At 27.7% G+C, this 12,823-nt stretch overlaps 2 protein-coding genes across 4 annotated transcripts; one reads left to right on the plus strand and one right to left on the minus strand.

Annotated features, from left to right (window-relative positions):
• Positions 1 to 873: 873 nt before the first annotated feature.
• On the minus strand, positions 874 to 3,858 carry LOC109790312 (1-aminocyclopropane-1-carboxylate oxidase homolog 1). The gene is made up of 3 exons (XM_020349445.3): positions 3,227 to 3,858; positions 2,047 to 2,368; positions 874 to 1,309 (listed from the first exon to the last, which is right to left on the minus strand). Exons 1-3 carry the CDS (start codon positions 3,766 to 3,768, stop codon positions 1,058 to 1,060), a joined length of 1,116 nt encoding a protein of 371 aa, XP_020205034.1. The 5' UTR covers positions 3,769 to 3,858; the 3' UTR covers positions 874 to 1,057.
• Positions 3,859 to 9,616: 5,758 nt separating this feature from the next.
• Positions 9,617 to 12,272, plus strand: LOC109790309 (uncharacterized). Of its 3 annotated transcripts, XM_083065299.1 has the most exons (7): positions 9,726 to 9,848; positions 10,014 to 10,108; positions 10,245 to 10,509; positions 10,621 to 10,817; positions 11,330 to 11,517; positions 11,666 to 11,733; positions 11,840 to 11,954. In XM_083065299.1, exons 1-6 carry the CDS (start codon positions 9,843 to 9,845, stop codon positions 11,716 to 11,718), a joined length of 804 nt encoding a protein of 267 aa, XP_082921425.1. In that variant the 5' UTR covers positions 9,726 to 9,842; the 3' UTR covers positions 11,719 to 11,733; positions 11,840 to 11,954. The 3 variants fall into 3 exon arrangements, with proteins under 3 accessions (XP_082921424.1, XP_082921425.1, XP_082921423.1); XM_083065298.1 differs by lacking the exons at positions 9,726 to 9,848; positions 11,666 to 11,733 and adding an exon at positions 9,617 to 9,679 and having other exon boundaries at positions 11,840 to 12,272; XM_083065297.1 differs by lacking the exon at positions 11,666 to 11,733 and having other exon boundaries at positions 9,731 to 9,848; positions 11,840 to 12,272.
• Positions 12,273 to 12,823: the final 551 nt, after the last annotated feature.

The following is a 12,823-nucleotide window of genomic DNA, read 5'->3' on the forward strand; positions in this document are numbered from 1 at the left end:
GAGATTGATAGTTTAAGTTAGCAACTTAGATTCCAACTTGTAAGAGATTAGGGTTGGTTACTTTTGAGAGTGATTGATAAATTCTGAATAATAACTATTGTGAGCTTAGTGATAAGCATGAGAGGAAGGTTTAGTGTAGTCAAACCCCAACAATTTATTAATATTGCATTAGAATCAAGTTTTGCACTCTAAGTGTTTACCAAAATACCAAAAAGAATTGTTATTGCTTGTTTATATTATTTACTGCAACAATTCAAACTCTTATTGCTTTTTGGTAGCTTAGTTAGTATAACAAGTGAAATTGCAAAGTGTTGTGCAAGCCCCTTGGGAGACGATACTCATACTTTCATTGAACTACTTATACGATTTGGTACACTTGCCAAGCGAGATAACACGGAGAGTTTTTGATTTTCAAATGATTTTACAAAAAAAAAAATACATTTGATAAAATAGAGCTATATTAATTTTTAACTCAATTTCAAAACTATTGCGGATAATATTTGATGATAACTCTTCATGTCACTACCACTAGCATCAATGTTACCACCTTTCACAATTATCACTAACATTGACACCATCACTACTATTAGAATTGATACTACTACCATTGACACAATACAACTACTAGTTTAGCACCATCAACATCAACACCAACATTATTATCACTATCACCATCATCACTACCATTTACATCATTATCATGATTACTATCGCTAGCATCATCCTTACGGCTAAAAACCACCCCCAAAGTCCCATATTTTATCATTTATGTTTGTCAGAATTTGTGTAATTAGTGAGTGTTGGAAACTATTTTGGTAAACCATAAATCCATTGGGTGTAGCTTCAAGAGTTCTTGTTTCACCTCACTGTATATTAAGATCAAGAAAATAGGTCTACTTTTTACTGCCTCAATTACAAGACAAACGACACCATCGTACCACAAATTTTCAATCCAAGAATAAAATACAATATCCTTACTCATATCGAGTTTGATAAATGTTATAGTTCCCAACTTATCTAATTTATATCATGCTAAATAAACCACATCAATCAAAACTCAAATCCTGAAGTGTTTAAGAGCAGAGATCCCATCAAGGCCCTTTGCATTGAAGTAGCGTACATATTCCGCAACAGTGGTTTCTCTGTATTTGGGAGGATTCTCTTCTGATAATAATTCTTTTATAGGTCCATAGAGCTTCGGTGTTGATTTAAGACCTGCGCTGAAAAAACATGCAACAGATATTCTTGGACCTTCGAGATTTGCCAGTACTCTATGTTCTACACTCTTGAATCTGTCATTTGTTATAAGCTGCAATTAAAAAATAAAAACAATAATTAGCCACATTCATTTAACCTCATTTTACATATCGTAAGAACTTGTATAGTTGCAAAGTTGTATCAGGCTAATGCTTTTAACCTGTGAAAATATTATTACAAATCTGCTGTTGTTTTATGTATTGTAGTTGTACCATTGTTTAATAATGTGAAATATAAGAATATGATATTCCTAACAGCCTTTTTGAACTTGTAAGGGCTAAGATAAATCTTAAGCAACAAGAGGCATAACTCAGACTAGCCATTTTTATGTAACCATGTTAAAAAACTCAAAATGTATTTAGTTTTTGGCAATGAAGCTCCAGATGCAATAAGCATTCACAATTACTCCGGATGCAATGAGCAGTCAACTCGGCTTCACGCCTTGAGCACTCAGCTGGACTAACTCTTAAGCTGGTATTGCTTATACCAAAACAACTATTTTTGAGCATTTTTGAGCCAGCCATGTGGTTCATGCTCATGGCCCAAAATAAACATTTAATTATTGCAATAAGGCATTATTATGCCTAAAGGTAGGTAACCAGACATGCTTATGTTCATTTTTCACACATCTCTTATATTCACTAATTTGGGAGTCAGAGTGTCTATGTAGGTATTTGTTACTTACTGGGGCCTTTTTAGCATCCATCATGTTCAAAGATTCCAAAAATACCTCCAAATAATAACTATGGCTGGAAATTCACACATGCAGAATAACAATAGATAACTTGCCTGCAGAAGATCACCAATGTTAACAACAAGTGCTCCAGGTTCTGGGGGTATATCGATCCACATGTTCTGGTGAAGAACCTGGAGGCCACCAATGTGATCCTGGAGAAGCACTGTGAGGAAACAATTATCAGAATGCTTGGTGGTTCCCATAGTTAATTCTGGTTCAGGGCAAGCAGGGTAGTAATGGCAAAGTGAAATAAGCCCCTCAGCACAACCAATGTCTTTTAAATGGTCTGGGTGCAGCCCTAGAGCTTCTGATAGTAATTCAAATAGTGCTATTCCCAGTTTCATTACATATGTCCCATATTCCAGAAGTATATCCCTACAAGAAGATGCAGTCAAGTAGCAATTAAAGCCTTATGTATAGTAGAAATGGAAAATTTTAACTTTGGATCTTCTTACATTTTGTAACTGGATTGTATATTTGTTTGTCTAACTTCATATTGTATACCTTGATTCATAACTCTTTATATGCACACAAGTGGAGACTCAATTTATAGTCTGCTGTGCAACTAGAAGGTTGAACCTTCAGGAACCATGCACACACACCCTTTATGCATATAGTAATTAGTAACTAGTAACTTCATGCTAATATAAACTTATAAAGCTAAATGTGAGTTTAATTTACATATAATGACATTCACTAATTAGAAATTATCTTAAGAATTGTTTAGATAAGCTTCTCCAGAAGGATTTCCAAGAGAGAAAATAGGAAGTAAAATTGAAATAAACTTCTCCATAAACTATATATGAATTCAAAGTAAGATTTTGGAAAAGCTAATAAGAGAAAACTTCTACAAATTAGTTTATGTCTAAGCTAATATATTTCAATTTATGGAGAAACTTTTTTTTTTCTTTTTCCTATTTTTCTCTTCTAGAGGTACATCTGAAAAAGTTTACTTAAATAGACCATTTGTGACTTAAAATAATTATTACAAAGGTCAAGAATCTTAATAAAAATAACTATTCTTTTATCAGTGGGAAATTATAATGACAGCAACAAAGTTTGAACTTAATACTATGTGCGTATTACTCCGATCTTAATAAACATGACAGTCTATGTTTGGACTACAGTATGAAGAACCTTTACAGTGTCTACGCATTCTAACTAAATTGTCTAAATTTTCCCTTATCTTAGTGGCCTAAAATTTACTGCAGTATACATGATGCATGAACTCACCTGCATACTGGTGGCAAGTCTTCAGGTTTGGGAGGATTAGGAGCCAAATAACACACAAAAGTGTCCCTCCAATTGAGTGCTGGGGAGCTATAGAGATCAAAATTGCTATTATACACAAAGGGTCTCATCTGTTCACGGGTATAAAGGTCCTTCTTCACCTCATTATCTTGTTCATAAAACCTGCGCACCCCATCTTTCAGTTCCTCTAGAGCAGTCACAGGGATGCCATGGTTGACCACCTGAAAGAAACCCCATGTCTCAGATGCTTCCCTTATTCTGCCAACAACATGTTGGCGTGAACTTGGATCTTCACCAACTCTCGCAAGGTCTATAACAGGAATAACATGTTCTGTGTTGCCTAAGTTTGAGGCCTTCACAAATTCATCAGGGGGGTGATGAAACAATCTTGGAATCTTGGTAACCCCTTCATCAACAAGGCCTTTAACACCAGCTTTTGTGTCATCAAATGCTTTGAGCTCACACAGCCTATCAGGGTTGAGATTCACAGTGCCTGCAACTTCATCTGTGATAGTAACCCCCATGTTGTAATGGACTCTTTTCTGGAACCTTGGTCTTTTTAAAATAGTTTGTGGTAAGTAGACAATGGTTAGGTACCTAAGAGAGGAGACGTGTGTAGAAGTAACGTTGTGAACCACAAAATAAAGGGTCTTCTATCCACGTGAATAGCAGACAGAAGAGACAAGTGATGCATGGTCATCTTGGTTTGGTAGCTATCCTTACAAATTTTTACAACAGTAGGTACATTTTATCTCTAGATGATCAATGATAAAGTGTATTACAAAATGTAAAATAGTAATTAAGCTTTCTTAGTATTGTGGTTCTAAGATCTATTATGAGATATAGGAGTTGATACAGTAATTTTAGGATAGATTCTTATTTATTTTAAAAATAATATTTCGTCAGTAAAACTTATATTATATAAGTGTAGATTACTTATTAGTTAAATTACTAAATTCAATTTTTATTGCAATCATTTTTATAATTTTTCTTATTTTTATATAAAAAAATTAATTATTAGTTATTAATTTTATCACAATGTGAACTATATCTATGAAAGAAAAAAAAATAAAAAAAGTATTAAATATGTTTATGAAAGTGTAAATTCACAATCATATTAATTTGAAAATAAAAATGTGTAGTTAAAGTGATCATATATATATGAATCAAAATGATATTAAATAATTAAATTTAAAATTTTATTTTACATTTTAAAAATATTGGATAATCTTTTAATTTTAACAACTAATGTGATGTGTCGGTATTTTCTAAATTTACAAATTAAAGTCAGTGTTTATTCATATTTTATACAATATTAAACATCTTAGTTTATTATAAATTAAAACTTCTAAGCATGACTTATTCGTCGTTTATCAAACAACTAACTGCATATAATTGATCATGAAAAAGTATTGGTTTTGACTGAAAATCTTCAATATGAGGCCAAGTTATCCTTAATTTTTTGCTGATATTCATAACAAAATACACAAAGACTAAATTATAAATCTTACTTTGAAATTTCAATAAAGTCACATGATCGGTACCAAATTCATTCTTCAAATATAAATCTTACTTCCAATTAACATTGTTTCCTAATTCCCACCTACCCATGATATAGGGGTCCTTTTTTGTCTTTATTTTTAAAATATAGGAGCGAGAGAATAAAATTTTAAAACTAATTTATTTTTAATTATTTAGTTTTAAAAAAAACAAATTACCATTTTATAAATTTATCGTAGAAAATGAGTGTTATGCAATATAACTAATATATTAAACTTAACAATTCATTAGATGACTTTAAAAATAACTATTTAGTAAACATCCTTTTTTAGGATAAATAATTATCTTAAAATTGAAATGCATCTTACACTCTAGAAAATAAAATACTCATATTCATTTATAATAATAAATAATTCATATAGTTATAAGTAATATAAATTTGTGAATTAAACTTGTCTCAAAAAAAATAAGAACACTTCACTCATCACTATTATTAGTGTTATCATCTCTATTATTATCATAAATATTATTATTTGTCATAATAATTATAGTGTGATAATAATGGTGATAATAGTAATAATGATAATAGTTGTGGTGATAAGTGATATACTATTATTTTAAGAGTTAATCACTTATACACTGTCAGTATAAAGTTTTTTACACTGACAGTCAATTAGAGCCGTAGTATCTTTTCATCTGCTCGTTTAATTAAATTAAAATAAAAAAGAAGTTAATCACCTATACACTGCCGGTGTAAAAAAGTTTTTTTTTATACTAATAACCAATCAGATCTGTTAATAGTGTCATGTTATTTGTTCATTTAATTAAATTAAAATAAAAAGATACTATTAACAAATCTAATTAGTTGCCAGTGTAAAAATACTTTACACTGGCAGTATATAGGTGATTAACTCAATTTTAAATATTCTAATAATATGATAAATTTATTAAATTAAATTATGAACTATTTTTTGTGAAGTAATAGTTCCAAGCAAAGGAGTGACTGGTGCACTATAATACTAGGGAAGTGAATGGTAATAAGTGTAATATTTATTTATGGACTACTAAAATTGTAACATTTATCAAGACATTTGACATTTAATATATGTTGTAATAATTAATAATTAATAATATTTAGACTAAATTATATTTAATATCTTTATTTTTATTTCATTTTATTTTATTTTATCCTTTTATGGATAAAAATAGAAGCTAAATAAAAGTTTAATTTTTTTTTATCAAGTATAAAAGTTTAGTTTGACTTCAATATTATAAATTTATCACATTATTTATTTAATGTCATGTCATCATGATTAATATTTCAATTTTAACCGTCATTTTATTACAAAATTTAAAATTAGAAAACGAAAATCACGAACGAAATATCACCAGGAGTTCAAAATACAATTTAGTGAATTAGTTTATTAGTTTAATGTGAGTAGAATGGCTAATTTGAACTAGCTCGACACTCATTTAATTTTTTTTTCTTTTTATGAATAGCCTCATTTAAGTTAGTTTATCGAGAGTTAACACATTTTTTAAGTTAGGCCAATTTTTCAGTAATATTTTTTTCATAGCCTATTATTCTTTACTAGGTTTTGAGTCGATTTATATTATTAAATACTAATTATCAAATTATTTATTTAATATCATATATTAACTAATATTTCAATTTAGTATTTAATTTTATAAAATCATGACATGTAAAACTAAGGACACTAAAATCACTATAGAGTATTATAGGAGATAAAAATATAATTTAGTTAATTAGTTTATTGTTAGTAGGATAATTAGTTTAGACTAACATGACTCATTTAAATTAATTTGTTTATCCAAAGTTAGCATATAGCAAATTAATTTTATTTTAAACCTAGTCTTTAATAGGTTGTGAGTCGATCTATATTATTAAATATTAATTGTCATACTATTTACTTGATTTCATGTTTGATCAATGTTTCAATTTAACATTCAACTTTATGAAATCATGAAATTTAAAATTACAAAACCAAATTCATTAATATAATATTATAGGAGGCAAAAATGTAATTTCGCTAATTAATTAATTTATTAGTTTATTGCTAATAGGACAATTAAAATTAAGAAATCAAAGTGACTTAAATAATATTAATATATATATATATATATATATATACTAAAATTATAATAAGTGATTACTTAACATTTAAAACAATTAAAACTTTCAAGAACTTTTTTAAATTTAATTACATTACTTTCAGGAACTCAAATAGTGTTTTATTCTTATTTAATATATTTATTTTTAAATGATTAATAATGATTGGTCTAAAATGAGTCAAGCTAGTATGTCCGACCTAATGTTGAACTTAAGTTTTAAAAATTAGACTTGAGGCATTTTTAAGGATAAATTAAGGTTATTTTTTGGGACATCCCAACAAAATTTAATTAATGTCATATATTATTTTAAAAGGTTTATTTTTTTTGAAAAAATATATTAATAATAAAAAATTATTTTATAAATAAGATATTGTATAATGTGTAATATGATATTGTATTGATAATAATTTTGTTTATTTTAAAATATATCATAACATACCGTAATTTTATTTTTATGCTTATTTTATTTTAGGATTTAATTATACACAATATTAATACAATAATATATCATGTTAACTTAGTCTTGTCTTTAATTTATCAAATCTTGATCAACTCTAATTCAAGTTATAGCAATTGGTCGTAACTAAATTAAAAGTTGAGTAGGGACAAAATAAACTCATCCAACACATCCCACTAATGGGGTTATTGGATTTTGTTTGTTAAGATATATATATATATATATTTTTAAAGGAGTATAATGTCTTGTTAATATCGGGTTATATATGTGTGTACATCTTCATATTGATATGATATTGCTTAAGCTCTTATGTCACTGATAATGAATTTATTTTTTGTTATTGAGATATATTTTTCAAGAGAGGTTGTTTTATATTAAGTTATTTGCGCACTTCTTCATCACTACAACAAAATAGATTTTTAGTGACATTTAATATGACTTTTAGTGGCAATAAAAATTGTTACAAAATCTTTTACCGGCATTTTCACATTAGCAATTGTATGCAGTGTCGCTAAAATATTTAGCGGCAATTATTCAAAAAGCTGGTAAAAATCCTTATAATGGTCGAAAAAAAATGCATATCTTTTTGTGACGTTTTTTACTTTTTAGTCGATGTGGAACTTGTAAGATGAGTAGAAATAAATAATTACTTTATCTCTAGTTGATGTGAGACTTGTAAGACGAGAGTTGTCTTTCTACTTATATATTCTTTTTAATTACCTTGGTTGTCTTCTAATTATATATATATATATATATATATATATATATATATATATATATTATGTTCTGATCAATAGTCGACCCCTTAAGTTTAAAGATTATTGATTTTGATAATAGTGAATAATCTCATACTAATTTAGAATAATAAGTAATAGGTATAACTCAATCCTACATAACAAACTTGTAAGGTGAGAGTTATTATTTATTTATATACTCTTTAATTATTTTATTTCTAGTCGATGTGGGACTAAAGTTTTTCTTAATAAATAATTGTCGCTAATAATAAATTTTGGTGTGATATAAATATATTTTTAGTGACCATTATATATTAGTCACTAATACTTTTATTAAATAATAAAATAAAAGCAATTAATTTATTACCGGTAAATAATTATCGATAAAAATAAATTTTGTTATAGTGCATATTAATATAATATTATCCTCTTTGAACTTAAATTCTCATAAATTTATTTTTTATCATCGTCCAAAAAATTTCAAACTAATAAAATATATATATATTCTTCCCTTATTCTAATAATATAGAACTTGATTTTTATTCTAGCATCCACACTCACTCCTACTTAATATAATAACAAAGTAGATTTACTCCAAGTTAAAAGTGAAATATATTATTTATCAATAAGTTATTATACAAATTCCATAATCCATAACAAAAAACATGTAAGAATATATGTTTTATATCATTATTCAATATATATCGAGATCTGTGTTCCTTAAAATAGAATCAAGTATAATTTTAGAATAAGGGTATGTTCTACTGTGAATGCCTATAAACTTTTATATTGTTGAAAACTTTTCTTCTCTCTTTGTGTCATTTTTAATTTATATTTACCATTAATTATTTTTTTCATGTAGGATTATCAAACTATTACTTCACCACCTGTCTATATTAGTCCATTTGACTTAGGTCCTAAGTATGTTGATAAATTGGGAGCAGAGTTTCAGGAGCTGTTTGCCTTGCAAATAAGCATGATTTTTTTTTAAAAAAAAATTCAATCTACATCGGTTCTCTAGAGAACCGATGTAGATTTATGCTTAAATCTACATCGGTTTTTTAGAATCGATGTAAAAATGTATACATTTTTTACATCGTTCTATTCTACATCGGTTTTGGAACCGATGTAGATGACTTTAGAAAACCGATATAAAATGTGCATCTTGTAGTAGTGTGTCGATTATAGCTAAGTTGATTATATCACTCCATAATTAAACATGAAACTTGATATTAATTTAAAATCAAAAGTAATAATAATAATAATAATTTAAAATAACTAAATAAAATAAAAACAGAGCTTGTTGGAAGGAGTCATATATGTCTTTTGAGAAGAAAGCATATGTTAAAAGAAAAATAATAAAAATGGAATTTTCATTTAAAAAATAAGAAAAATGGTGTCATATACTTTAAGGGAATTAACCATATTGGTTTGCTTTTAAAAAATCATGTATGGCTTAAATCCTTTCATGTGACTTGGTCTTGCTAAAATGAAAAATGAAATAACTTGTTACCTTTCTATTTTCATTTGTTTCCGTCATTTTTGGGTTCCTTTTAACACTTCATAATTTTCTACTAAACTTTCGTTTCTGCAAGTCTCACCACCACAAAGGTAAAGTGTCTCTCCTTTCTCTCTCTATTCTTTCATATGCTTCATTCCATCTTTTCTACAAACCATTCTTCTTTCTTAGTTTGATTCTTCCATTTGATATTTCTTTCAAATTATTGTTTTGAAGGAAAAGAAGAACATTTTTACTTAAAAAAATGAATTTTTCATGTTGGTAATAAAAAAAACTCAATTGGAATATCAAATTACAACATGAATACTCTTTTATATAATAGCTTGTTCTTTTACTAATGCAATTAGCATCTTTATTTATTGAATTTATGATCTATTTCAATACTAAAAGTTATTAACGTTTGAGTTTCTAATCTTTTGTAACCAGATGTTAAATTGTTATGGTATTGCTTTCCTTTTGGTGTTTTTGTCATTTATTACAATAATAAATGCAAGTGCTGGTGATGCCGATCCACATTACAAGTACATAACTCTATTCTTTCTTCAATCTTCCTTTGAAAGTGTTTATATGTCGATTGTTATTTCTATCTGGAACACATTTCATGCAAAAGTAATTACAAGCATTTTTTGTTCTTATTTAATTTACTTTGGATGCTAGGATATGTGTAAATCAATGTGAGGAAACAGGATGCTTTAGGGAAAAATGTTTCCCAAATTGTAAATTTTCTTTAGATGAAGTCCCCAATATTGGTCATCCATGGAACATGTTAGAACCACTTTATGTACATTGGAAAAAAGGGGATTGCCAAAGTAATTGCCAATACTATTGCATGCTTGATAAAGAGAAAGAAAGGGAGTTGCATAGTAAAGGTCTACAAAAATACTATGGTAAATGGCCCTTTAAGAGTATCTATGGGATACAGGTTTGTTACTAATTAAATATATAATTCATATTTATTTTATGCTCAATTTCTAAATCAAATTAAGACATCAAAGTCTTTTGTTTAGAGATTTAATTTCAATCATTTGTTCAGGAGCCTGCTTCTATGGCTTTCTCTGTCCTCAACCTTGTAATGCATTTTCATGGTTGGATGTCCTTTTTCACTCTTCTATACAATCAACTTCCTCTTAAGGCAGGAAAGAGGCCCTACTATGAATATGCTAGTTTGTGGCATGTTTATGGGTTATTGTCACTAAACTCTTGGTTTTGGAGTGTTATTTTTCATACTAGGTAAGTCACTTATGCAAATAATTTCAGTGTTTCAATTTAATGATTTCAAATGCGTAATGTCATTCTATTTTGATTGTTAAAAGAATCTTCTACATTTCTATTTGTCATTAAGAGTGATTAAATTTATATAAGATCCAATTATATATATGATATTGCTAGTGGATAAAGTGACACTTTCTTGTTTTTCTTTGGGGGTCTAAATTTCATGGTAAGATCAACATATTACATTATTTTTTTATAAGGAGCAAGTTATAGTAACTTATACCTTTGAGAATATTTGAACAAAATTAAGGTTATAATTTTCTAACATACTTTATTTTAGAAATAAATAAGAGTACATTATTAGCAAACCTTGTGCATATAGTGGGATTTATGTATAGCTTATTTAATGGTTATACATGTTGATTCTTCCATTGTTCTTTAAAGACTAGATTTCCTATATTGCACCTAACTAATTAAAAGAAGAAGAAAAAAATAACCAATCTTATCACGTATCTTACACTGATATGCAGATATTGTGAGTTAATAGAAAGACTAGACTACTCTTCTACGGTGGCTTTACTTGGATATTCCTTCATTGTGGCCATATTACGAAGCTTCAATGTAAAAGACGAAGCTACTAGAGTTATGATTTCTGCTCCATTGATATCTTTTGTGATCACTCATATAATGTACCTCAACTTCTTTAAATTAGACCACGGTATGTCCTATAATGTAATCTTTGTACTACTAAAGAATTATCTATAAATAAAAAAAAAATACATGCTTACTTAATTTTTCTTTTAGAAAAATCTATCTTCTCAATTATCTATTTTGTCCACATATTTTGCTTCAACTTCCATTGCAAGAGTACCGACAAGATTCTTCACTCGGAGATTTCATTTCAAACCCATTCTTTTGATGTGTTTATTGAGATGTAAATTTCAATTTGTGTCTTTCTTTATTTATTTTTCTTATTCACACCATTCATTTTTTATTTCCACTTCATATTTTTTTATGGAATTATTTTTCTAACTTTGCAGAATGGAATTTGAAAGTTTGTGTACTGATAAATGTAGCACAACTTGCTACATGGGCAATTTGGAGTGGCGTTAGTCACCATCCCTCACGGTGGAAGCATCGATTTGTTGTTCTTTTTGGTGGCTTTGCAATGTTCCTAGAGATATATGATTTCCCTCCATATGAAGGACTTGTAGATGCACATGCTCTTAGGCATGCCATTACTATTCCTCTTACCTATCTTTTGTGGAGTTTCATTAGGGATGATGCTACATTTTTAACCTCTAAACGTTTAGATAATTCCAAAAAATCTAAGTAGCTTCTATTCATTTGGAAGTTCTAACAAATTTAGATGCCCATTACTTAGTTTTGTAATCGTAGTTGGGAAAATGATGGTTAATTTATATAATGTTTTCTTTAATAGGGAAAAATATTATTTCATGATTTCCCTTCATATTCTTGTATTTGTCTTCAATTTAATTAATTAATTAAATGTATGTAAAAACCTAGTTTCTATTGGCCAATTTTTTTTTTATTTTATATATAGTATATACTTCATTAAAGGATTATGTGTTTTTATTTTTTTATTCTTGTTTCCCAAAACATGATTTCTTTCATTGGAGAGTGTTACATGTATAATGCAAAATCTATAAGAATTGGTTAATGTACAAGAGAATGAGATTATATAAGTATATGAAATATTTTGTCTTTCCTCTTACTCATTGATCAACAGTAATAAAAAGGACAAAAATAAGTAAATTTACCATATAAGACAACAATCTTGATTGTATCACAATGATCTTTGATTACATCAACTAATTAAGAATGATAGAAAGATAAGGGGTTAAACATTGAGCCGGGAATTAAAGAAAAAAATAACAATAAAAAAGTTCAATCATTAAAAATAATCAATCCACTAGATAGGATTCTACTTGGGTTATCACTATTTTTCTAAAAAAATTATCCCTAAATTTGATTTTAATTCTTACTTGATCCTAAAATAAATT

The sequence above is a fragment of the Cajanus cajan genome, chromosome 10 (genome assembly GCF_000230855.2).
Source record: "Cajanus cajan strain Asha chromosome 10, NIPB_CcT2T_4, whole genome shotgun sequence".
NCBI classification, from domain to species: domain Eukaryota; kingdom Viridiplantae; phylum Streptophyta; class Magnoliopsida; order Fabales; family Fabaceae; genus Cajanus; species Cajanus cajan.

Excerpts from the sequence above, each read along its gene's own strand:
- LOC109790312 (XM_020349445.3), bottom strand. The coding sequence starts at position 3,768 with ATGGGGGTTACTATCACAGATGAAGTTGCAGGCACTGTGAATCTCAAC. Across the intron at positions 2,369-3,226 it reads GACTTGCCACCAGTATGCAG|GGATATACTTCTGGAATATG; the intron begins GTGAGTTCATGC and ends ATCTTCTTGTAG. Across the intron at positions 1,310-2,046 it reads ACATTGGTGATCTTCTGCAG|CTTATAACAAATGACAGATT; the intron begins GCAAGTTATCTA and ends TTTTAATTGCAG.
- LOC109790309 (XM_083065297.1), top strand. Across the intron at positions 10,818-11,329 it reads AGTGTTATTTTTCATACTAG|ATATTGTGAGTTAATAGAAA; the intron begins GTAAGTCACTTA and ends ACTGATATGCAG. Across the intron at positions 11,518-11,839 it reads CTTCTTTAAATTAGACCACG|AATGGAATTTGAAAGTTTGT; the intron begins GTATGTCCTATA and ends CTAACTTTGCAG.